Raw genomic sequence first — 23,135 nt, forward strand, 5'->3', positions numbered from 1 at the left:
CAATTTGCCAGCCCAGGCCACTTCCAGACTGGCTGGGCATGATGTCTGACAGTTGACAGGCTGATCTGGATTCCCATGGGTAATCTTGCTGTCTTAGGTGACTTCTGCTCTCTGGGAACCAGAGGACTAGCTAACTAGCTGAGAAGCACTGCCCAAAGTAACACTGCCCTGCTTGCTACTAGCTATTGCCCTCTGTAAACTCTTCTCATTTCTTTACAGGTCACATAAAGGCACCAATGAACTGTAGTCATCAGACCTGGTAGGATGCCTGTAGGCACCAATGACTAGGTAATAGTCACTGCCATCGGTGTCTAGGGGCACCCTACCAGGTCTGATAACTACAGTTTTTTGTTTTTGTTTTTATTTTTTGTCTTTTCACCTTTTCTAGGGCTGCTCCCGTGGCACATGGAGGTTCCCAGGTTAGGGGTTTAATCGGAGCTGTAGCCACCAGCCTATGCCTGAGCCACAGCAACAGAGGATCCGAGCTGTGTCCGCGACCCACACCACAGCAATGCCGGATCCTTAACCCACTGAGTGAGGCCAGGGATCAAACCCGCAACCTCATGGTTCCTAGTCAGATTCGTTAACTAATGCGCCACGAAGGGAACTCCAGTTCTCTCATCTTATAGCACCTGCTTATGACCCTCCCAGGTATCCTGACCTTATCTCACATCACTCCAGCCTTTCTCAGAGTAGATGGAATCTCAGATTCCATTATCAAGGCCAATTGAGAGTGAGAGTTGGCTACCTCCCTCCCCCAGTAGAGGAGAGATTCCACTTCACATACATTGCTCTCCACCAGGTGAGGAGGGGCAGCTGAGTCCCAGTGATGGTATCTGCTGCCACTACAAGTGTCAGGCACCAAGGAGTTTATGATACCATAAGAGATGGGTCAGTGGGAAGGGAAGATTTCAGAGGAGGTGAGAGGGTGATTTTTTTTTTTTTGTATAAAAGGTTAAAAATAAATTACTATTGTTGTAAATAGATAAGGATGTCCTTGAATATTATATTAAAATCCAGTTTCTACTATAACCTGGTTTTCACCTTTCATTTCATATGTTGAAAGAGGCATTCTCACTCCTCAATAAGGCACTCTCACTATTCAATAAGTCTTGCATAGCCATCAGTTTATTGTATATGGGAGAAGTGAGAAGGGCCAGCCACCCCTAAGGACATGCACAAGTCTAGCTTTTACAGACATTTGTTTCAGTTTCATTAAACTAGAAAAGAGCTGAGATACCCCCTCAGAACTCAGGGGATTTGGAGGTTGAAGGTACTTTCACAGGCATAGCAACAACCACTGAAATTTTGGGGTCTTTAAAAGTAACTCTTGCCAGGACCGTTTCCTACCCCAGGACAATGGCTGCCTCTCTACACTTTGGAGGAAGAGAAGCTTTTGCTGTGGTATCTTTTGACCAATATTGGGGAAACTGTATGTCAAACTTTGGAATTCCATAAACCCTAAGTAGATAAAATTGTTAAAAAGATAAAACCATATAATGTGGAAAAGAAAAAGCCAGAGGAAGATTATTAGCAAACACACTGAGGGCAGGCAGGATTTTCTATTATTATCCCTCTCCTCCAAAGAAGAACTTTATCTAAATTTGAATATTCCTCTGACTTCAGAATTCCTTTTCCTGCTTATTTCTTGGATTCCTTTTCCTGCTTATTTCTTGGATCCTGGCCTGGGGAAAGATTTGTGATGCAGACTTAGGCCTACAGCTGGGTGTCATTCTACAAGCACCCTTGCTGCCTATGTACAAGGATTTTCAGCATCCCTGCAATGCCCTGTACAATTAACACAGAAATGCCCTAGACGGCCCCCAGTCTATCAGGTACACAATGGCCACTCCTCTTTGGCTGGGGCCTGATGAATTAATTAACTTTGGTTAGGCCATGGTGATGTGAAACTTTCCATGAGAAGGGCTGAAAGATGCAGTGGATAGGCAGGGGAAGAGGTGTATCACTAGGATCAACAATTCATGGGCAGCAAAAACATAGTTCTACCAATTAATCACCGGAGTGCTTTCAATCTGGGTGGGAAACACACACTGCCTTGAGCTTACCCAATTGCTCTCCTGCAGCTTTACCCAGTACTGGATACTAAAGAGCTAGTGCGAGGCACAGCAAGAAGCCCCCAGGACCCTACCCAACCTTCACTGTGGTGCAGACAAGCGTGAGGAGTCTGTAATGACTGATTTTGTTTGGCACAGGGATTATAAGTAAGCCTTGGAAGTTGGACAGGGCAGAGTGAACAAAGAGTGGTTGTTGGATCAAACACTGCTTGCAAAGTGACTTTGGACAGCAAATAGTGAAATGAGTGAAAGCTGGATGGTGCAGGTATGTGAAGTATGGAAGAGGCCCAGGTTCCAGCTTGTCTGCAGGAGGACCTTGGGCAAGGCCCTCCACCTCACTGGGTATGCAGCTGCAAGGCTGGGCTTAGAGTCCCTGAGGGGAAAGGTGGTACTACAGTAAGCAGGAGGGGGATAAACTCACTTGTGCTTTGCTTTGCTTACTTCTTGCCAGCAGGGCCCAAGTGGCATCTGAACAATGTATCTGTGACACCTGGGGGGACCTACATGAAGGAGAGCACATGAGGCCTGGCCTGGAGACCTGACCAATAGGCATCCCTCAAGTTCCTGTTGGGGAGGAGGGGGCCATAGACCAGTGGCAGGAAGGAGGTTCTATGTAAACAATGGTTCTAGTGTGAGAGAGACACAGGTCTTGAGCCCCACTCTACATCAAGGACCTTGTTCTAGCAGATGTGTGGACTTTTACAGGGATGTATGCTACAGCAGAGGGAGCCCTGCAAGACAAGGCAGATGTACTGCACCACTGAGGATGGGAGGCCTGTCAGCTTGGGTACTAGACTTTGCTGAGGGAAGGCTGGTATGGAGGTGAGGGTGCGCCAAGAAAACCCACTCCTCAGTCCACAGCACATTCTCAGCCTTCTTGCCTTGGGTCCAACTGACTAACACCTTCCCACCCACCCCCTCACTGGATCCAGAGTTCCCAGTCCTGGCTGGGCCTCATGATGACAAGGAGCCTGGAACCTCTAAACAGGCATCAGGTTCCTAGGGATGCCAATGGATAACTGGACATATCAGACCCCGGAAAGCAGGAATTGTGCCTGGGACACCAAGGTGACAAGGTTCAGCTGAGAGACAACACATCCCAGACCACAAAGGAAGATAACTTTTTCCTAGAAGGGACCCTGGAACAGGGCGACTGCCTGGAACAGGGCACCTCCTCGGTCCCCTTAGGACATGTTGCATCTGATCTTCATAGCACATACTAAAGGGATGTGGTGGCGGCCACAACCTCCTCCAGCTGCTGCAGCAGTTCCTCTGGCTGTGGGGAGAATGTACTGGTATCCATTCTCTGGAAGTCAGGGTGGGCCAACACAGACTTGAGCACCTCAGCTATGCGGCTGACATCAAAAGCAGCCTGCTGGGGGCCTAGCCCAGTGCTCTTGCCACACTCCACTTTGCCAGGGCCCACTCCCTTTGCCAGAAAGAGAAGCCTCCTTTCAGCGATGACCTTGAGAAAGTGATAGAATTCCTCAAAATTAATCCCGGAGCAGGACCTCATGATGACCTGGGCCAGAAAGGAACAGACAGTGAGCTACTGTTTTCCCACAGCTCTGGGAAAGTTCTACTGACCCTACATGGAGTCTAGGTTACAAAAGTTCTTGAGACATGGCCCAGTTCTTGAGGATGAAGAGACACCCAGGGGCCAGCCAGTGATCAAATGGCTCTGAGTCCTATAGCCTGGAAGCCCTAGACTCTCACTCACATAGGTAGGCCTTGTGGTTACCAGGCCCTCAGGACTGCAGCTCTGACATTAAAGATCACACCCTCCCTTGAGACCTCATGCTTCTCCACATTCTCCCCATGACCAAGGCACTGGCCCTGGGGAGCACGCTTTTGCCCGACTGTGGTCCTGGAGCAGGTGAACACCCTATCAACCCCTTCAACCCCACTATAACCCTAGTGAGCTTCACCCCATGTCCCCCTCCTGCTCAAACCAGTTGTCCCACCTGGCAGTGGTGGTGCCAATCAGGCATGGTGTCCCTCCACTCAATGATCTCCTGCTGCACAGCACAGAGCTCCTGCTGCAGGAAGTGCCACATGTTGGCCAGGTTACAGCCGTTGACCCAGTTGTGGTTGATGGAGATGGTGTCCTCCTGCAAGGGGCAAGGTGCAGGCTGTCCCCAAGAGCCCACAAGGGGCACTGTCCCCTCCCCTCATCCTGAGGTCCTTTCAGCCTTCGTCGGCTAGGAAAAGCTGCTCCTATCTCCCAATGGGAGCCAGCAGGGAAGAGGGATCCAAGATAAGATCATCTGAATTCAGTTAACCCAGAGTAGGGCTCCCCAAGGGCAGGACAACACCATGGTGTGTGGATCCGTTACCCAGGAAAGCAAAACAGGAGGGACAGAAAGAAGCTGAGGGCCCTTAGCAGTGCTGTGTGGAGGAACCAACATGGCCACATGCAATACCAGCCTTGCCCATGCCCCACCCCATCCCACACCCAGGCTCTCCCAGAGGGACAGTCTGTCCACTCTGTAGGAACAGCAGAGGTGGGCTTGGCCCTCTCTCTACCAGAAGCCATCTAAGAGGTGTTGAGGAGGATGGATGCTAGGCAGGCCAAGGGGCAGAGTTGAATGGGGGTCAGAGTCAGCCCATTGGAGCCCTGTGGCATTTCTCCCTGACCCGTCTGGGCCATAACATGTGAGGTGGGGAGTGCCCACCTTACCAGGTTGTGGACTTGGTGGTGCCACCCACTGGGCACAAATACCATCTCGCCGGCTTCCTGTGTGACCTCCAGTGGTGGGCTACAGCGATTGAGCACGGGGTGTAGGCGGCTATCCAGGAGTGTAGGGGAGGTCACGTCATAGGGGAGGCCACCATGGCAATCCCGCAGGGCTTCTTCTTGCCCCGGTGGGAAGAAGAACCACTTTTTCCTCCCACAAATGTTGACAGACCAGCTGAAGGAGCGGAAAATGTCGGCATGGAACGGCGACCTGTGTAAGAGCTCCTGTTGGTGCTCTGTGGCTTAGATGTGAGCTTTGCTTCTTCTGAATGGACTGGCCATGCTCAGAGGCCTCAATGGTTCCCAGCTCTCATACCTGGCCTGTGAGCCAGGTGGGAGGGCCAAAACTCCCCCACCCCAAAACATCATACAGAAGGTGCATAGGCTCTTTCCACAGAGGAAAGAGGGTAAGTAGGCTTAGAAATGCCAAACCTGGCAGCCAACTCCACGACCTGACTAACAGGAATTTCTGAGAGGCTCTGGCCAAGAGCGGAACACCAGCTGGAAGGTTTAGGGTCGGGGGTACAGGATGGTGGGAGCGGACAGGCAGTTACCAGGTGCCGGTGGGGCCCATGTAGATGAAGCGGTAGTCATCCACGTCCAGAGCATCCCAGTACTCGTTGAGCCAGTCTGACGAGAAGTATATGGGCAGGGTGAACACGCTCTCCGCCGAGGAGTCCCTTTAGAAAGTGGCTTGAAGAAGTGGCTACGAACCACTGCAGCAGAAGTGGCTACGAACCCACCTCCCAGTGCCCTTTCCCGAGCATATGAAGCCATGAGTTTTGAAATTATGTGAATGACCCTGACCTACCTTCTGGAGCTAGAGCCAATTGCTAGGCTGAGTAGGGCTACCTCGGATATCCAGCCATAATCCAGCCACCTGATGATCACAGCCCCAAATGATCCTAGCTGAGCCCTAAGCAAATGACTGAACCAGAGTTGTAAGCAGATGAAATGGCTCTGGGGGTACTGTGACACAGCCTAGACAATTTGTACAGGCGTGACCTAGATGTTAAGGACCCTTACAACACCTATTCCAGGATTTCAGCCTAAGCTGGCATTCTAAATGCATTATTTGCATCATGGTGATTTCCCAGATCTGGGGGCCTCCTTCACTTTTTCACCCATACCAGTGGCCTTGGTTTTATTGAGCAGATTCAAGGTCACAAAACCAGGCACAAGGACACCCCAGGTACACCAAGATTCTTTTCACCTCATCTCTCAACCCCTCACTCCCCTAGTCCATCCCCACAACCCAACCAATGGGCTCTCAGAGGAGCACTCTAAAACAGTCCAAAGAAGAGTGCAGCTCTGCCAACAACATAGTCACACAACACTCTTTGTAAGAGGCCATGATGGGGAGAACCTTAGTAGTTCCAAATCATCTGTAGCTCTCCAAAGCACCATGCAGGTCCTTCTGCTGCCATGCCTTTGTACACTGACAGACTCTTACTTATCCTTCAAAACTGCTCAGATATCACCTCTTCTGTGGCTATCCTTGCCTGCCTGATCCGAGCCTTCCTCTGTTCTCTTTACTTTAGGGTTGCCAAGGAAAATGCAAGATACTCCATCAAGGCTGAATTTCAAAACAAAAACAAAAAACAATGAAGAAGTTTCTAGGATGAGTATGCTCCTTGTAATACCTGGGACATACTTAAAACCTAAAAAACCATTTGTTGCTTATCTGAAGCCCAAATCCACAATGCAAGAGCATCTGAGTCTGAGTCCGTCTGTGCTGATGGAATATGAGTCCCTGAGGTCTAGGATCAGGGTATGGTTGCATCTTATCCACTGTTTGCTGGGCAAGCTCTCTCTGCTAAGTAAGAAGCTGTGTAGCAGATAGTACCAAGGGAAAACTTTGAGCAGGATGCTAGTGCCCTTCATGTACTGTTGGATTGGTCTTGGGAATGACAAGGGCCTGAATTTTTTTTTTTTTTTTGAGTTTTAGCTCCTACATCAGCAAAACAAGAATTTGATTGTTCACTCACTCATTAATTGAGCATCTACTCAGTGCCAGTTGGTGGGCGCCTGACTATGACTCCCTCTGTGTTTGTGGAAACATACCCTTGGCAGGGGAAATGGCTACAAAATCTAAGGGCCACTGAGAGTGGGAACACCAGAAGGGGTGGGGCTGTCCACTAGAGTGAGACATTTCTCAGAGTAGCATCCTTTGAGCTCCCCAAGTGGAAGAAGTGTGTGGTAGGAGGACACACCTCAGAAGGCCTCATTTAAGAGCTGGTATTGCTTGTTAGTGATGGAGATTTTAAATGGGCAGGACACAGTCCCGCTGGAAAGCTCTAGCTTTAATGAGCCTAGCAGTGGGGTGCAGGACTTGAGGCAGGGCAGCTAGTCTGGAGATTGGCAGCAGCCAAGGTAGAGGAGAACAGGCTTGATTTGGAGAAGTAGGTTTGGATAGGGGTGGCCGGTCCCAGAGGCATCTGAGCACTGGTGAAGGCTGGGTGCTGCCAGTTAGATCGAAGTGAGACTGACAAGGGCAGCTCCGGGAAAAACAGTGACAAAAAAGAGTTAGGTAATCACAGGCCATCTGAGCCTCTGCCAGAGGTGCCCACATTCCTCACGCAGCCAACCCCGCGCAGGCATGGTGAGATGGCCATGATTGGAGAGAATGACATTCCAACCAGGCTGAAGAGAGTGGGTTTTTTACACTGATTAAATTCATAACTGGAGAAAAGACAAGTTCCTCACTCATGACTAGGAAAAGCAGTGTTCTGGGCCCCTTTACCTGCACAGATGCCAGTCTTTGAGATAGAGACAGCCCCGTGAAGATGAGTAGTTTCCCTGAATGTACTCTTTCCAGTAGCTGATGTAGTCTTTGAGGGGCATGTGTTCTTTGGGGTTGGAGTTGTATTCCCTCACCCCACAGTTTGCAACAGGTACAACCACATCTCCTGAAAGGAAAGGGTCAGGCACAAACTTTTCTGAGAGTCCTCCACCCTGTCCACCCTCCAACTCATTGCTACACCGTCTCCAGAAGAATTCCTCTGGGGATTAACTCATGTTCCCTGCCTCCCTCAAGTCCTCTTGTGGCTCCCCTCATTTGCACCCTCACAGTCTGACCTAAGGGAATATAGGTAGGGCGAGGGTCAAAGGACACTGGCTGGAGTTTTGTGCTGCATTCCAAGGTGTTCCTGCCTGGGACACTCGCGCTCAGTCCTTACCATAGTTCTGAAGCAGATAATCAAAATTGGGCTTTCCGCTTGGCGTCACCCAGAGCCTCCTGCTGCCCCAGCCCTCGGTGAAAGCGCTGGAGAAAACACAGGGCAAGTTGGGGAGCAGATAGCCCTTGAAGAAGTCGGCGTAGGAAAAGGAGTCTGGATTCTCTATGAAGTCCACGTGGTCCAGTTTCGGGCTGACATTGCTGGAGAGACCTCCCTGGAGGCCTCGGAAGTGGCTCTCGGCAAATGCGCGCATCTGTCTGTCCATGCTGGGCTAGGCTCAGAGTCCGTTGCGTGAGGGTCTGCTGGGAACAGGGGGGCTGGGAGCGTCGGAAGAGCTGCGGGAGTAGGAGGGGGTGCTGGACGCGGAGGGGCTGCCAGCGATGCTGGAGCCAGCGGCCAGATCTCCCGGCTGCCGTCCGGCAGAAGGTCAGGAACCCAGAATGTGGTTTCTGTATTCCCACTTATCTGTTCTTTAAACTAGGAAGTGAAAAAGGAAGTATGTGCGAAAACTACTTCCGGCGTACACGCTACGCACCCGCGGCCGCTTGCAGAGTCCGCCGTCAGCCCGGCGCCCTCGTGCGGAACCTAGAGTTTGCAGACAAGAGTTCCTGCCCGAGCCAGAAACACAGCCAGCCCAGCTCTGGGCGCATGCTCTCTGCTTGTTGCGGCCCGCCTGGGCAGACTCAGGAGCGGTGTACTGAGACTGTGATCCAGCTCAGGGTCCGCACGGTTTCAGAAATTGTCGAACGGTGCTGGCCCCTAGTCTCGCCGTCTTCGCACCTCCCCAGCAACTCAGGTAAGTCGTGTCCCCAGTCTGCAGCTGGGCCTGTGCCCGGAGCTCTTCCAGGCGTCCCTTGGCACAGTCCCTCTCGCCGCTTCTGCCCAGGTGAGTATCTCTCCTCTTTCCAGTGCTTCAAGGACTGAGGAAGGTGGTGGGACGTGGCTGGGCTAACAGAGAGCACAAGGGTCAAAGGTGGGGTCCTGGAGAAGCTGGGGGTCTAAGGGGATGCTGAAGACCTGGAGGGGATGCTGAAGCCCTGGAGGGCATGCTGGGGAACTAGGACGATGGGAGACCTAGGGGGGTGATAGGGGAATTGGAAGGAGTGCTGTAACTCTCAGGCGATAGTGGGGACCTGGAAGGGATGATGGGACCTGGTGGGGATGCTAGGGGACTAGGGGGCTGCTGGGGACCTGGAGGAAATGCTGTGACCAGGAGAGGATGGTAGGACCTGAAGGGGATAGTGGGGACTGGAGGGGATGCTGGGGGAATAGGGAGGGTTCTGAGTGAAGGTGTGGGGGATCAAATGTGGTGATATGAGGCTGTGCACAAAAACATATCTGAATAGGGTTACATAAAAGGGGAGCTTAGGTGGGGGTGCCATATCAGGGTCTCAGCATGTTGCAGAAATAGATGTCCTGCCAATACAGTCCTACTCGTATCAATATGGAAAGGAAGAAAACAGTTTCATTGCTGTATGAGCAGATTACATATATGTAAGGCATCTGCAGTAGAATACACAGCTGGGTAGGTCTTCCCACATTTCACACACAGGAAGAAAGAAATGTTGAGAACTCTCTCATCTCCTTGAGGGAAAAATAGATGCACCTGTGTAGTCTGTGCCTAATGAGAGACTCTTGCCTCAGTTCTGGAGGTACGTGTTTACAGCTCTGAGTCAGCAGGTGGTGACAATGCCTTATGAAATCTGAACACTTGAATTTGTTTCCTTCCTGACCAAAGGAAACACCCAAAGGGAAGAGGAGAGGCACCTACCGCCCCTTTATTAAATAGTGAACATGTAATCTTGTTTATTTAGCCTTATAGGTGGCATAAGGGAGATTCTGGGGATATTGGGGCTCTAAACTTTGGAGAGGGGCTTGAGGGGGTACTCTTTTCAAGGAGTATGAAACTTACAAGAAGGAGAAGAGCAAGGACCAGAAGTGGAGAGAGGCAGAGGAGGGGAGGACTGGGAAGAGAGTCCAGGTGGGGGTTCTAAAGTGGGAGCTGAGAACATGGGCAGGATGAGACAGGTGGTGGAGAGTTGGTGGCAAGCAAAGCAGTATGAGGGTTTTGTGATTGTGTTTGAGCTGTGCTCCCTTCCCAGTGTGCCTCATTGTGCCTCCTGTGGTCAAGTTGTGGAATTCTTTACTGGGCCAGTATTGGGCAGAAGGTTAGAAGGCACTGGGAAGATAAAATGGAGAAGAGTCACCCTTAATCCCATCCGGAGATGAGCATTTTCTTGTTTCTTGATAAAGAGTTATCCTTCCAGGCATGCACTCATTCACTTTCTCTGTCTTTCTCCCTCCCTGTACACACATATACAGACACACACAGTCTCTTTGTTATATATGTATAAGTTTATATATGTCATCTTTTGATGCCTTTAACTTTTTTTTAAAAGATTAACAATACATTGTCAGTTTTTTGCCACATTATTGACCAGATGTTCATTAATTATTTGGTTCTAGTTGTGGCAGGTGTGGATCATGGAAGGCAAATAGGAAAATTGTGGGAAGTGGAATGTTCATAATTGTCTAAAGATTCGGGAAATATGGCTTAAAGATTGCCTCATTGGGGAAGTATTAAATTCAAATAGTCACATCCTGGGAGGAACCCCAGGATTCAGCTTCTGAAGCTATGTAGTTGAGACTAAGTTTCATAAGAAAGCGGGGGCTTTACCAGCAGGTCTACACACTCCCCAGGATTGTTGGGGCAACTGAACTCAGAGTAGGAGGGGAGACCTCCTTTCTTGAGCATTTCCCCTGGGACAAGCATTCTGTGCTGTATTTCCCTAGTCCACATGATGGCTCTCTGATACTGGCAGTATTACCACCACTGTACAACCTGAGGCTCCAGCATTACTAGTGAGAACAGGATTGGGACTGGAACACAGGTGTGTGTCCCTCCAAGGCCCCTAGATGGCAGTCCTGTCATCATCTGGGAACTTATGAGAAATGCACTTTCCTGGGCCCCACCCAGACCTAAATCAGAACCTGGGAGCAGGGCACTGCTCTAAGCCTTGTCACATCCCAGGGGCACACCCCACAGAGGGCTGGAAAGAAAAAAAGCAGGAAGGGAGTTTAAAAGTTAGCACTTTGTAGGAAATGCATTGGGAATAACATAAAAATCCTAGTTCTCTACCCTGAAAGTTTAGAAAGGGGGTGCATACCATGTGAATAGGCTGTGTTATTGCAATGAAACACCCACAAACAGCACGTTTGAACCTCCCAGGTTGAAAGTGGGAGCCTCTGAGGAGCAGGAGGTGAAGGTAATGGAAAAGACTGGCCGCTGGTGCCTGGAGACACTGCTTCCAGTGTTCTGAATCTAAGTCTTATTGCCATCAGGAGTTGTTGGAAGTTGTATAAAATGTTGCTTGGTCTGTTACTTTGGAAATTAACTAAAAATAGGGTGTTTACTTGATACTGAGTCTACTCCAGGGCACAGGTCTGAGGAAGAGCTAAAAGAGATCCATTATACTAAATTCAGTGTGACCACTCATTTCTTCCCCAGAAGCATCACTCTTGAGGTGCCTTGCCATGATCTCCTCTCCCTAATTCAGCTCTGTCCACAGGGTCAGCACAAGTCTACAAGCATTTTCACTGGGAGATATGGGTTCCAGGTTACAGCAGGTGATGACCAAATAAGGAGTCCCGAAACTTAGCATAGAGTAGAGACCTAGTTCAGCATGTAGAAAGAAGAAAACTGTCCACAATGGACACAGTTGATATTTTCACTTCATATGATTTGTGGTTCACTCAACATATTTCTGGGATTCCTGTGATGTGTCAGTATTGTGCACAAGGCATATTACTTGTGGTGTTTACTTTCTTCAATGTTTTGACTGAGGTGGTCAACGTGTAAGAACATTCACAGGTTCTTTGGAGTTGTGGTGAGTGCTGTGGTCAGTGAACGGGAGAGGATGACACTAGAGTGGAACTGGAGAGTGAGGTGAAATTGGTCATTCAGAGTCACAGGAGCAGCAGGTGGGGTGCCCTGAGACAGGAATAGAGCAGAGCAGAGAGGGGGTTGCAGAGTGGTGAGGCTGTAGTTGGTAAAGCCTGCATGGCTAGGGCGGGGACTTTGGACTTTACTTGAGGTACGTGGGAAAGAGTTTTAGCAGAAGAGTGACATTTTCTATATTGTTTTTTGACTGTCACATTGGCTGATGTACAGAGAATGGGTGATGGGGGCAAAGTGAAACAAGGAGGCCATTTGAGAAGTTTCCCAGGAGAGTAATGACAACATTGCACAGTGCTGTAGCTGTGGGGGTGGGAGGTGCAGAGGGCCAATATGAGATACAATTGCCAGGACTTGCTGACAGATTGTTGAGAGGGGTGAGGAGGAAGGTACTCAGGAGTACTCACCTAGAAGTGCCTTCACTGAGATGCAGGAGCAGATGAAGGGGCTTGCTAAGTTGGGAATGCCTGATAGATGGTCAGGTGGAGACACCCAGTCACTACCCAAGTCCCAGAGAGTCTGGGCTGGAGGGAAAGTTTGGGAGGTAGCAGTGTGGAGGTAATATTTAGCACCATGAAACGGTTTTGACTCTCTTAGGAGAAGTATTAAGAGGACCCAGATTGTGACCTGGTCATTCCAGGATTTAGCAGTTAGATAGGAGAGTAAGAAGCAGCAGAAGAGACTGAAAACAGGCCCTCAGGGGGTGGGAGACCAGGGGAGCACGGTATCTAGGAAGCTAAGATGTGATGTCTCTCAGGAGGGGAAGAGTTATGTTGAATAGATGTGGGCTTTGGATTTGGCCATCTGGAGGCCTGAACAGAGAAGTGTCAGTGAGTGGTAGGGACCCTGTCTTGAAAGGGAGGTTCTTGGGTGGTGGCTGGGGGCGGGGGGGGGGGGCAAGCCCAGTGAGGCAGTTAGAGTCTATTGGAGGAGCAGTGAGTAGAGAGGACTGTGAGGATGTGGGAAGGGTGTTTGTTTTAAGGTGTTCTTAGAGCGTATGTGTAAATTGATGAGATGATCTAGGACAAGGGTTGGTAAACTATTGCCCATGGGCCAAGTCTGGCTGCCACCTGTTTTATAAATGAAATTTTATTGGAGCAGCTGCATCCCTTTGTTTCTGTATTGTCACTGGCTGCTTCTACTCTACAAAAGCAGAATAGTTTAGTAGAGACCATATGCTTACAAAGCCTAAAATGTTTACTACCTGACTCTTAGCAAAAAACAAAACAAAACAAAAACACACCCTCTCCTAGGGTAGAGGGATAGAGACATTGTTGCTGTAGGTTGGGATCAAGAGCACTAGAGCTTGGTCTTTGAGGGACTAGGGTTATTGCTTCCAGCAAACTATACGTGGAGACCAGAGGAAAGGCAGGACACCCAGAGACAGGTGTGATATGTGTGTCCTCAGTGTTGTTAGGTAATGTGGGTAATGCACATGGGAAGGTTGTTCTCACGTTGGCCTTTGTACTTAATCCTTGTTTATTTTTGGTCTCTTGGGAAAGCTGCCATGGCAATCTGTGATAGGAAAAGTTGTGGCCACAGGTGTGTCCTTTTGCATTTTCCTTGGTATTTGTCAGACCTGATTATTTTTCGTGGTTTTTGTTTTGTTTTGTTTTGTTTTTTCCTGTATTTTGTCTTTTTAGGGCTGCACCCACAGCATATGGAGGTTCCCAGGCTAGGGGTCTAATCGGAGCTGTTGGTGCCAGCCTACAGCAGAGCCACAGCAACACCAGCTCCAAGCCACATCTGCGACCTACACCACAGCTCATGGCAACACCAGACCCTTAACCCACTGAGCAAGGCCAGGGATCGAACCAGCAACCTCATGGTTCCTAGTCAGATTTGTTTCTGCTGCTCCAAGACATGAACTCAGTGATTATTTTTCTTATATTTTTTGTATATAGTATGATAATAAGAAGTGTATTGATTCTTCTTTTAAAACATCTTTCCTCTTTTCTCTTTTTGAATATTGGAATAATTTAGAACTGATAGAGGCCCAGAAGATGACGTAACTTTTTCACAGTCATAAAGTTTGCAGTAGAGCTGGAGTTGGAACTACAGTGTAGTTCCTTGAATGCTGCAATGCCACACTCAGTAATTCTTTGGGGAATTTGTGTGTAATCTCACTCAGTGTTCAAGGAATACCTCCGAGAGTACATACTCAGGAATACAACTCGGGTCAGTCAATTGTCAATGTAAATTCAATTTCCATGCTAAATCAAACTCTCAAACCATGTGGAATAGTGGTGAACAAGATATGGCCCTGCCTCAACTCTCTTGGGGGAATTGGGGATGGTTTATGGCAGCCAGGGTGTAGCCAAGTGGTAGGAGGCTAGCTTCAGCTGGGAAGATGAGGTTCCACCTGGTTTTAGGGGCAGACCAGAGCTGGGGGCACACTGCAGTGACTGAGGCCCAACGTACCTTGCCTTTGACATTTGTCTTGGAAACACTGAAAACCATGGCTAAATTGATGGGGATAGTTGCCCTCTAATTCTGAGAGTAAAAAACTTTGTTACTCACGTCTGAATGACTGCTGAATGGCCTCGTGGCAGAACGGTGCTAGCAGGTTGTACTGGTGACTCACTAGGGACCTCACAGCTCATGGGGGACTGTAGGTGTCTCAATCACAACAAACTGAAGGTCTGCATCTTCCTTGCCTCCCGTTCCTGTGAGAGGCCCCAGTCTGTTTTATGTCTGTTTAAGAGTGCTTGGGTGAGAGTTCTTTTCACTTGGGAGAAGGGTCTGAAGACATTTTGGCTTTACACAGTTCCTTTTGTCCAGTGCAAACCATAGTTACAGAAGAAAGGCATCCTTCCAGCTGCTCTGCCCCATGATCCCAATGTGTGCCAGGAGAACTTGTCAGAGAGTTCACAGATAAAGCCCCTCAGGAAGATGTCACCAGTTTTCGGTACTAAAGGTCAAGAGTTTTAAACAGCTGAGGAGATCTTCGTTAGCTTTCCAGTGACGTAAGAGCATGGATTTCCTGGCTTCTTCACAGAGCTCTGCTAAGTTGGAATATGAGGTTGTTTGTTTGTTCAATGTGTTTTTAGTGTTGAGATTCCCCTTGGTCTGGAATTCATCATCATGTTGGCTAAGAAGATGGATTCTTGGGTTCATGTCTCCTTGGGCAAGTTTCTGACCCCAGAAGCCTCAGATTTCACTGTGACCCAGGGTGGTCATGCCTGCTGATGCACAAGAAGGTACTACCAGATCTGAGAGCAGAAAGTCTGCTTTTTCTTGCTCTGGTCCTACTACATTCTTTAAGTAGGAGGCTTGTCTTCCTTATAGTCTTAATCTGTAGCAGTCTCTTCTAGAATGTTCTTATCACTTACTATTTTTGCTCTTCAGTGCAAGTGCAATCTTATTAGTGCTTATCTTTAACTGAATACATTTTGTCCCTTTCTATACCCATTTGGTCTCTGCACTATTGTTGTGTCTCTTTAAGTATGTAGGTCCAAAGGGTATTACTTTCTCAAAATTGATGCTCATACAAAACACTTGAAGATGCTAATATTCCTGAAGGAGAATGGACTCCTTCAGGAACTTCTAGAAGCTTTTAGAGCTATGCTTGTTCATCTGTAGATTGAAGTGAGTTTGGATAGATGATCTCTGTGGTTCCTCCAGCCCTGACATCTTTATATTTATGACTTCTAAGTCCCATATCTTATTTTGTAGTGGTGACAAAATTCTCACACTTAATATGGCAAAGTTCTTTTATGCTTGTCCAAATTTCAAATATTGGTAATTAGCAGAGCTGGTAAACTGGACTTATTTGTAGTACCAAGCAACAGGAGTTATTTGGCATATATGCATATCTAGGAAGTTTGGGCCAGCCCTTACTCTTGTGATTAAGAGAAGTGCTAGAATGCACTTGATAAGTATTTCAGTCCCATCACCATAGGAGTTAATTTGTCTTGTAATGGAATCAAGTTGTTTTGATTTAACCTGGCATCTTAATTTTGTGTATACCAGCCTCATTCTTCCTTTTATTTTCCACTTTTTCAGTGTCCTGTTTGTTTGTTTGTTTTTGTGGCCACCTGCTATCTATAGCCAACTCTGATCAGATGATGAAAACTAATGAAACCAAATGGCAGGTTCTGGGTGTGGTAATGTCCTAGCAGTCATTAAAGAAATGGAATCAAGAGAAAACTTGTAGACACTTCACATTCCTGATAGATAAGCTATATTAGTTCTATAGTTACTTCGTAACATTTATTACATACAGCATATATTAGGTATTAAATCTCTTCTAGGCATCTTTCACACACCAGTTCAGTTAAGCCTTTCAGCTGTAGTGTGGGATAGATACAATTATTATTCCCATTTACAGATCAGGAAGTAGAGTCAGAAGCGCTGAGTAGTCAGTGGTCACACACAGATGAGTGGGAATACCTGACATTATCTGTATGAAAGGCTTGTGGTGTAGCCTTCTAGCTATGCAGCTGCCTAAGGCAATGATTTCAAATGGTTTTGAAATTGTAATACCTAGCTGAAATATAGTTTTGGTATATCTTTCATGTACATTTATTATTAATTTTAATGTAATTTTATATTGTTAATATTTAGTAAGTCCTTCATTGAAGTCTTAATGCAGAAAAATGAACAAATCATAAGAATAGAAAATGTACAAATCTTGAATTATCGCAAAATGAGGACACCCAGGGCAAGAAATGGAACATTATCAGCAGCACAGAGTCCCCCCTCAGTGGAACTCCTCAATTATAACACCATTCTGACTTACTATTTCTGAACATTTCATGTACTTATTTTTAAAATGAATTAAAGTTTGGGGGAAATTTTTGATAATTCCCTTAAGTCAAGTAAAAACATCCAAGGGTGTTATGAATTGATAGAGTGAGATAACGGAGTTTGCCTCCCAAATATTTAAATAGATTCTGGTATGAAGAACCCATACCCAGAAGAAAAATGATCTTTGCAGTACACATCACTGTCAGAAACTATGAAGGGTCTGAGACTCATGGACTAAAAGGTGAGCCTGTCACAGTTTTGTAGATGTGGCAGAAAACAGGAGACTCAGAGAGAAAAGGCCTGTTATACTGCATGGCACAGCAGGCCTTGTGTGTGCATCTCTTCTCCTTGCCCTCCAAGTTCTGAGGGCCCAGGTGGACACTGCAGACACTATGGGTTTGTGTCATAGCTTTTGATGGGCTTACTGGTAAACCTTCCTAACCCTTGCCTCCAAGGGGACACTGCTTTATTATCCTGGTCAGGCCACAGATTTTCTCTCAAACAGGAGGGAGACATTGCTCACAGTTACAAGAAACTGATATAAGCGGTGAAGAAACACTATAGAGAATTCCTTCCCACTAATGTCCACACCTTGTTTCTGTATCATCTTGGCTTTGGTGAATTTTCCCAAAGTACTTCATCAACCACTGATTAATTTATGGTACAGGATTTAATTAAGGCTACCATGGGTAGGACTCAACAGTAGGATGAGGCCTGCCTGAGCATTGACCTCAGCTGTGCCGAGGTTCACAGCTGGACAGATACCATAAACTATGAGTGTCTGTTCCATTCATTTTGTCACAAAGTATTTCCTGAATTAGAATTATGAATAAAATGCAGCCATTTCCCTTTGAGAGCTTGCAGTCAAATAACAAGTGGTCATCCTACTATTTAATAAGTACAGTAAGTGTACTTAGCTTCACAAACGAGGGAGAGGATGAGGGCTGGGTCAGGCCTCTCTTACTCTGGAAAGAATATTGTGGTAGCAGTAGTGGGTGACCAATTAGACTGCTGTTATTGTCCTATTAAGCCTTCTTTGCATTCCTTATGCCTGCAGGCCTGAACTTTGGGGTTGTTTTGTTTTGTTTTTGTCGTCCTGTGGCATATGGAAGTTCCCAGGCTAGGGGTCAAATCAGAGCCACAGCCTCAGGCTTAGGGCATAGCCACAGCAATGCCAGATCTGAGCCACATCCCAGACCTACATCACAGCTTGTGGCAATGCTGGACCTTTAACCCACTGAGTGAGACCAGGGATTTAACCTGCCTTCTCAATTCAATGAAAGCTGTTTAGGTGCAGGTACTACATTTTTTTTTTTTTTTTTTTTTTTTTTTTGCTGTCCAGCCCCGTGTTGCTTGATTTGGTGTCTGGTACAGTAATTACATTGAAGAGTTTGAGTCTTTAGAATATAACTCATTGAGGAAGTTTATAGAATTCCAGTGGACTCTAAGCTCCATGAGCCAAGGTCTGTGTCATTGTTTCTTTTGTACTTACAGCCCAGCATGGCTTAAAACTTGTTAACCAAATGCAGAGAATTCTTATACCTATTCTGTGAAAGTCCACGCTTTTCAATTATTTTCAGGGCTGTTATTTTTTCGCCTGTTTTTATAGTTGAAATCACATCATATTTAAATTGTGTGTGTGTGTCCACCTGCTTGAGAGAGAGAGAAGGGAAGGGGGAAGGGGAAGAAGGACAGAAGGAGGGCAGGTAGGCAGGCCATATTGCAAGTGGACCTGTAATTGGAGAAGCATTGAACTAGGTATTATCAGGCCTAATTCTAGCCAGGTTAATGTCATGAGCTTGTGGTTTGACCTGTACAAGGTCTTCATCCTTTCTTGGACTTGTATTCTTTACCTGTGCAATGAGAGGTTTGGACTAAGTCTTCTACAACAATTTTTTCAAATCTGCCATTCATGGCTTTTTTTCAATTATAGTTGATTTACAGTGTTCTGCCAATTTCTGCTGTACAGCAGTGTGACCCAGTTATACATATGTATACCTTTTGTTTCTCACATTATCCTCGATCCTGTTCCATCACAAGTGATTGGATATAGTTCCCTGTGCTATACAGCAGGATCCCATTGCCCATCCATTCCAAATATAGCAGTCTTTATCTGCTAATCTAATCCATCCCCCTCCCTCTCCCTCCCCCTCCCCCTGGCAAACACAAGCCTGTCCTCCATGTCCATGATGTATTTCTGTGTTGTAGGTAGATCATTTGTGCCATATTTTAGACTCTACATATAAGTGATATCATATGATGTATATCTTTCTCTTTCTGACTTACTTCACATACTCTGAAGGTCTCTAGTTCCATGTTGGTGAAAATGGCATTATGTTGTCCTTTTTTATGGCTGAGTAGTAGTCCATTGTGTATATGTACCACATCTTCTTCATCCATTCATCTGCCAGTGGGCATTTTGCTTATTTCCATCATGGTTGTACCAATTTACATTCTCATCAGCAGTGAAGGAGGTTCCCTTTTCTCCACATCCTTTCCAGCATTTGTTGTTTTTTGACTTGTTAATGATGGCCACTCTTAACTGGTATGAGGTGGTAATTCACTGTTGCTTTGATTTGCATTTCTGTAATAAAAAATTAGTGATATTGAGCATTTTTTTCATGTGCCTTTGGGTCATCCATAGGTCTTTGGAGAAATGTTTATTTAGGTCTTCAGCCCATTTTTCAGTTGGGTTCTTTGTTTTTTTGTTGTTGAGTTATTTGTATATTTTGGAGGTTAAACCTTTGTTGTTTGAGTCATTGGCAAAGACTTTCCACCCATTCTGTGGATTGTCTTTTCATTTTTTTTTAATGGTTTCCATTGCTATACAAAAGCATTTGGGTTTCATTAGATCCCATTGGTTTGTGTTTTTATTGTCATTATTCTAGGAGGTAGGTCAAGCAGGATGTTGCTTTGATTTATGTCAAAGAGTGCTCTGCCTATGTTTTCCTCTAGGAGTTTTATAGTATCTGAATTTACATTTAGGTCTTTGATCCATTTTGAGTTACTTTTGTGTATGGTGTTAGAAAATGTTCTAATTTCATTCTCTTACATATGGTTGTCCGGTTTTCCCAACACCATTTATTGAAGAGGCTGTCTGTTCTCCACTGTATGCTCTTTCCTCCTTTTTCAGAGGTTAATTGACCATAGGTGCTTGGGTTTAATTCTGAGCTTTCTATGCTGTTCCATTGACCTCTATTTCTGTTTTTGTGCAGTACCCTACTGGATGATGACTGTAACTTTGTAGTAAAGTCTCAAGTCAGGGACACTGATTCCTCCAGTTCTGTTTTTTTCTTTTCAGTATTGCTTTGGCTATTTGAGGTCTTTTGTGTCTCCATACAAATTTTAAAATATTTTGTTCTAGTTCTATGAAGAATGTCATTGGTAATTCAATAGGATTGCATTGATTGAATGAATAGATTGCCTTAGGTAGTATTGTCATTTTGACTATATTGATTCGTTCAATCCAAGAACATGATATATCTGCCCAACTATTTGTGTCTTCTTTGATTTTTTTCATCAGCATCTTATAGTTTTCAGAGTACAAGTCTTTTATCTATTTAGGTAGGCTTATTCCTAGGTATTTTATTGTTTGTGATATGCTGGTAAATGGGATGGTTTCCCTAATTTCTCTTTCTGATCTTTCATTGTTAGTAGGTAGAAATGCAGTCTCTTTCTGTGTATTAATTTTGTATCCTGCAACTTCACCAAATTCATTGGGAGCTCTAATAGTTTTCTGTTAGCATCTTTTAGAGTTTTCTAGGTATAGTATCGTGTCATCTGCAAAGAATGATAGTTTTACTTCTTCTTTTCTAATTTGGATTTGTTTTATTTCTTTTTCTTCTCTGATTGCCGTGGCTAGGACTTCCAAACCTATGTTGAATAACATTGGTGAGAGTGGGCATCCTTGTCTTGTTGCTGATCTTAGTGGAAATGCTTTCAGTTTGTCACCATTGAGAATGATGTTAGTCGTGGGTTTTTTCTAAAATGACTTTTATTATACTGAGGTAGCTCCCCTCTGTGCCCACTCTGTGAAGAGTTTTTATCAGAAATGGGTATTAAACTTTGTCAAGAGCTCTTTCTGCATCTATTGAGATGATCCTATGTTTTTTTTCAGTTTGTTGATGTGGTGTATCACATTGATAGTTTGGTAGATGTTGAAGAATCCTTGCATCCCTGGGATAAACCCTACTTGATCATCTTTTTTTTTTTCTTGTCTTTCTAGGTCCGCACCCACGGCATATAGAGGCTCCCAGGATAGGGGTCTCCGGCCAGCGCCACAGCAGTGCAGGATCCGAGCCGCGTCTGTGGCCTACACCACAGCTCATGGCAATGCCGGATCCTTAACCCACTGAGCGAGGTCAGGAATCGAACCCATTACCTCATGGTTCCTAGTCAGATTCATTAACCACTGAGCCACAACAGGAACTCCGAATGATCTTTTTTAATGTATATTTGTATGCAGTTTGCTGATAATTTGTTGAGGGCTTTTGCATCCATGTTTATCAATGATACTGGCCTGTAATTTCCTTTTTTTTTTTTTTTTTTGTGGTGTCTTTGGTTTTGGTATCAGGGTGATGGTGGCTTTTCTTCTTTCCCGAGATAAGATGAATGAAACTGGGTGTGTTCCTTCCTCTGAAATTTTTTGGCAGAGTTTCAGAAGCATAGGTGTTAAGTCTGCTCTGAATGTTGGGTGGAACTCAGCTGAGAAGCCATCAGTTCCTGGACTTTTGTTACTGGGAAGTTTTTATTTTTTTTTTATTATTTTTTTCCTACTGTACAGCATGGTGACCCAGTTACACATATATGTATACATTCTTTTTTTCTCACATTGCATGTTCCATTATAAGTGACTATACAGAGTTCCCAGTGCTACATAGCAGGACCCCATTGCTAATCCATCCCGAAGGCAACAGTCTGCATCTGTTAACCCCAAGCTTGTTATTGGGAAGTTTTTAAATCACATTTTCAATTTCAGCACTTGTGATTGGTCTATTCATGTTTTCTGTTTCTTCCTAGTTCAGTCTTGGTAGGTTGTACCATTGTAAGAATCTGTCCATTTCTTCCACGTTGTCCATTTTATTGGCATGGAGTTGCTGGTAGTAGTCTCTCATGATCCCTTGTATTTCTGTGTGCCAGTTGTTACTTCTTTTTCATTTCTAATTTTATGGATTTGGACCCTCTCCCGTTTTTTCTTGATGCGTCTGGCTAAAAGTTTCTCAGTTTTTATCGATCCCTTTCAAAGAGCCAACTTTTGCTTTCCCCGATCTTTTCAATTGTTTTGTCTCTGTGTTATTAATTTCTGCTCTAATCGTGATTTCTTTCCTTCTACTAATGGTGGGCCTTGTCTGTTCTTCCTTCTCTAGATGTTTAAGGTGTGAGGTTAGGTTGTTTGAGTTTTTTCTTCTTTCCCCGAGATAAGATTGTATTGCTATAACCTTCCCTGTCGGAACTGCTTTTGCTATGTCCTGTGGGTTTTGGATTATTGTATCTTCATTGTCATTTGTTTCTAAGTATCTTTTCATCTCCTCTTTGATTGCTTCAATGATCCATTGGTTGTTTAGTAGCATATTGTTTAGTTTCCACGAGTTTGTGCTTTTTTTGCTGTTGTTCTTTTGTTGTTGTTGTTCTTGTGGTTGATTTCTAGTCTTATAGCGTTGTGGTCAGAGAAAATGTGGAAATAATTTCAAATTTTAAAAAATTTACCGAGGCTTGATCTGTGGCCCCAGATGTGACCTATCCTGGAGAGTGTTCCATGTGCACTTGAGAAAGAAGAAAGTGTATTCTGCTGCTTTGCGGTCGAAAGTCTTATAGCACTAAGTCTGTTTGGTCTAGTGTATCATTTAAGGCCTGTGTTTCCTCCTGGATTTCCTGTCTGGATGATCTGTCCATTGCTGTAAGTGGGGTGTTAAAGTCCCCACTATTATTGTCTTACTATCCATTTCTCCTTTTATGGCTGTTAGTAGTTGCCTTATATATGTGGTGCTCCTATGTTGGGTGCATATATATTTACAATTGTTATTTCTGCTTCTTGGATTGATCCTTTAATCATTATTAATGTCCTTCTTTGTCTCTTGTGACCTTCTTTATTTTATAATCTGTTTTGTCTGATGGGAGTTTTGCTACTGCCGCTTTTCTGTAATTTCCATTGGCATGTAATATATTCTTCCATACCTTCACTTTAGGTCTGAATGTGTCCTTAAATCTGAAGTGGGTCTCCCTAGGCAACATGTATATGGGTCTTGTTTTTGAATCCATCCAGCCACTCTATCTTTTCGTTGGAGCATTTAATGCATTCAAGTTCAGTGTAATTATGGATAAGTATGCACTTACTGTCATTTACTTAATTTTTTTGGATTGCTATTTTGGGTCTTTTTTCTTCCCTTCCTCTTTTTGTTGTCTTTTCTTATGATTAGCTGACCATCTTACTAGTGTTATAT

The 23,135-nt window shown here is 45.5% G+C and overlaps 2 protein-coding genes across 3 annotated transcripts in view; one reads left to right on the plus strand and one right to left on the minus strand.

Moving 5' to 3' along the window:
• Positions 1,107 to 8,490, minus strand: JMJD4 (jumonji domain containing 4). 2 transcript variants are annotated; one of them, XM_003123609.5, is made up of 6 exons: positions 7,992 to 8,490; positions 7,556 to 7,721; positions 5,367 to 5,492; positions 4,756 to 5,023; positions 4,040 to 4,186; positions 1,107 to 3,597 (listed from the first exon to the last, which is right to left on the minus strand). In XM_003123609.5, exons 1-6 carry the CDS (start codon positions 8,254 to 8,256, stop codon positions 3,295 to 3,297), a joined length of 1,275 nt encoding a protein of 424 aa, XP_003123657.2. In that variant the 5' UTR covers positions 8,257 to 8,490; the 3' UTR covers positions 1,107 to 3,294. The 2 variants fall into 2 exon arrangements, with proteins under 2 accessions (XP_003123657.2, XP_005661214.1); XM_005661157.3 differs by having other exon boundaries at positions 4,756 to 4,987; positions 7,992 to 8,486.
• The window catches only part of SNAP47 (synaptosome associated protein 47), a 109,436-nt gene continuing 94,919 nt past the window's right edge, over positions 8,619 to 23,135 (plus strand). Inside the window, 1 exon segment of the mRNA XM_021083339.1 lies at positions 8,619 to 8,787. The gene's annotated coding sequence lies outside the window, so the exon portion shown is untranslated.

This window comes from Sus scrofa, chromosome 2 (genome assembly GCF_000003025.6).
Source record: "Sus scrofa isolate TJ Tabasco breed Duroc chromosome 2, Sscrofa11.1, whole genome shotgun sequence".
Classification (NCBI taxonomy): domain Eukaryota; kingdom Metazoa; phylum Chordata; class Mammalia; order Artiodactyla; family Suidae; genus Sus; species Sus scrofa.

Bases quoted from the DNA above. Each gene is read 5' to 3' on its own strand.
- JMJD4 (XM_003123609.5), bottom strand. From the start codon at position 8,256: ATGGACAGACAGATGCGCGCATTTGCCGAGAGCCACTTCCGAGGCCTC. The intron at 5,493-7,555 runs GTAAAGGGGCCC...CACTTTCTAAAG, and splicing joins AAAGACTGGCATCTGTGCAG to GGACTCCTCGGCGGAGAGCG. The intron at 4,187-4,755 runs GTAAGGTGGGCA...TGCCCCTTGCAG, and splicing joins ACCACCAAGTCCACAACCTG to GAGGACACCATCTCCATCAA.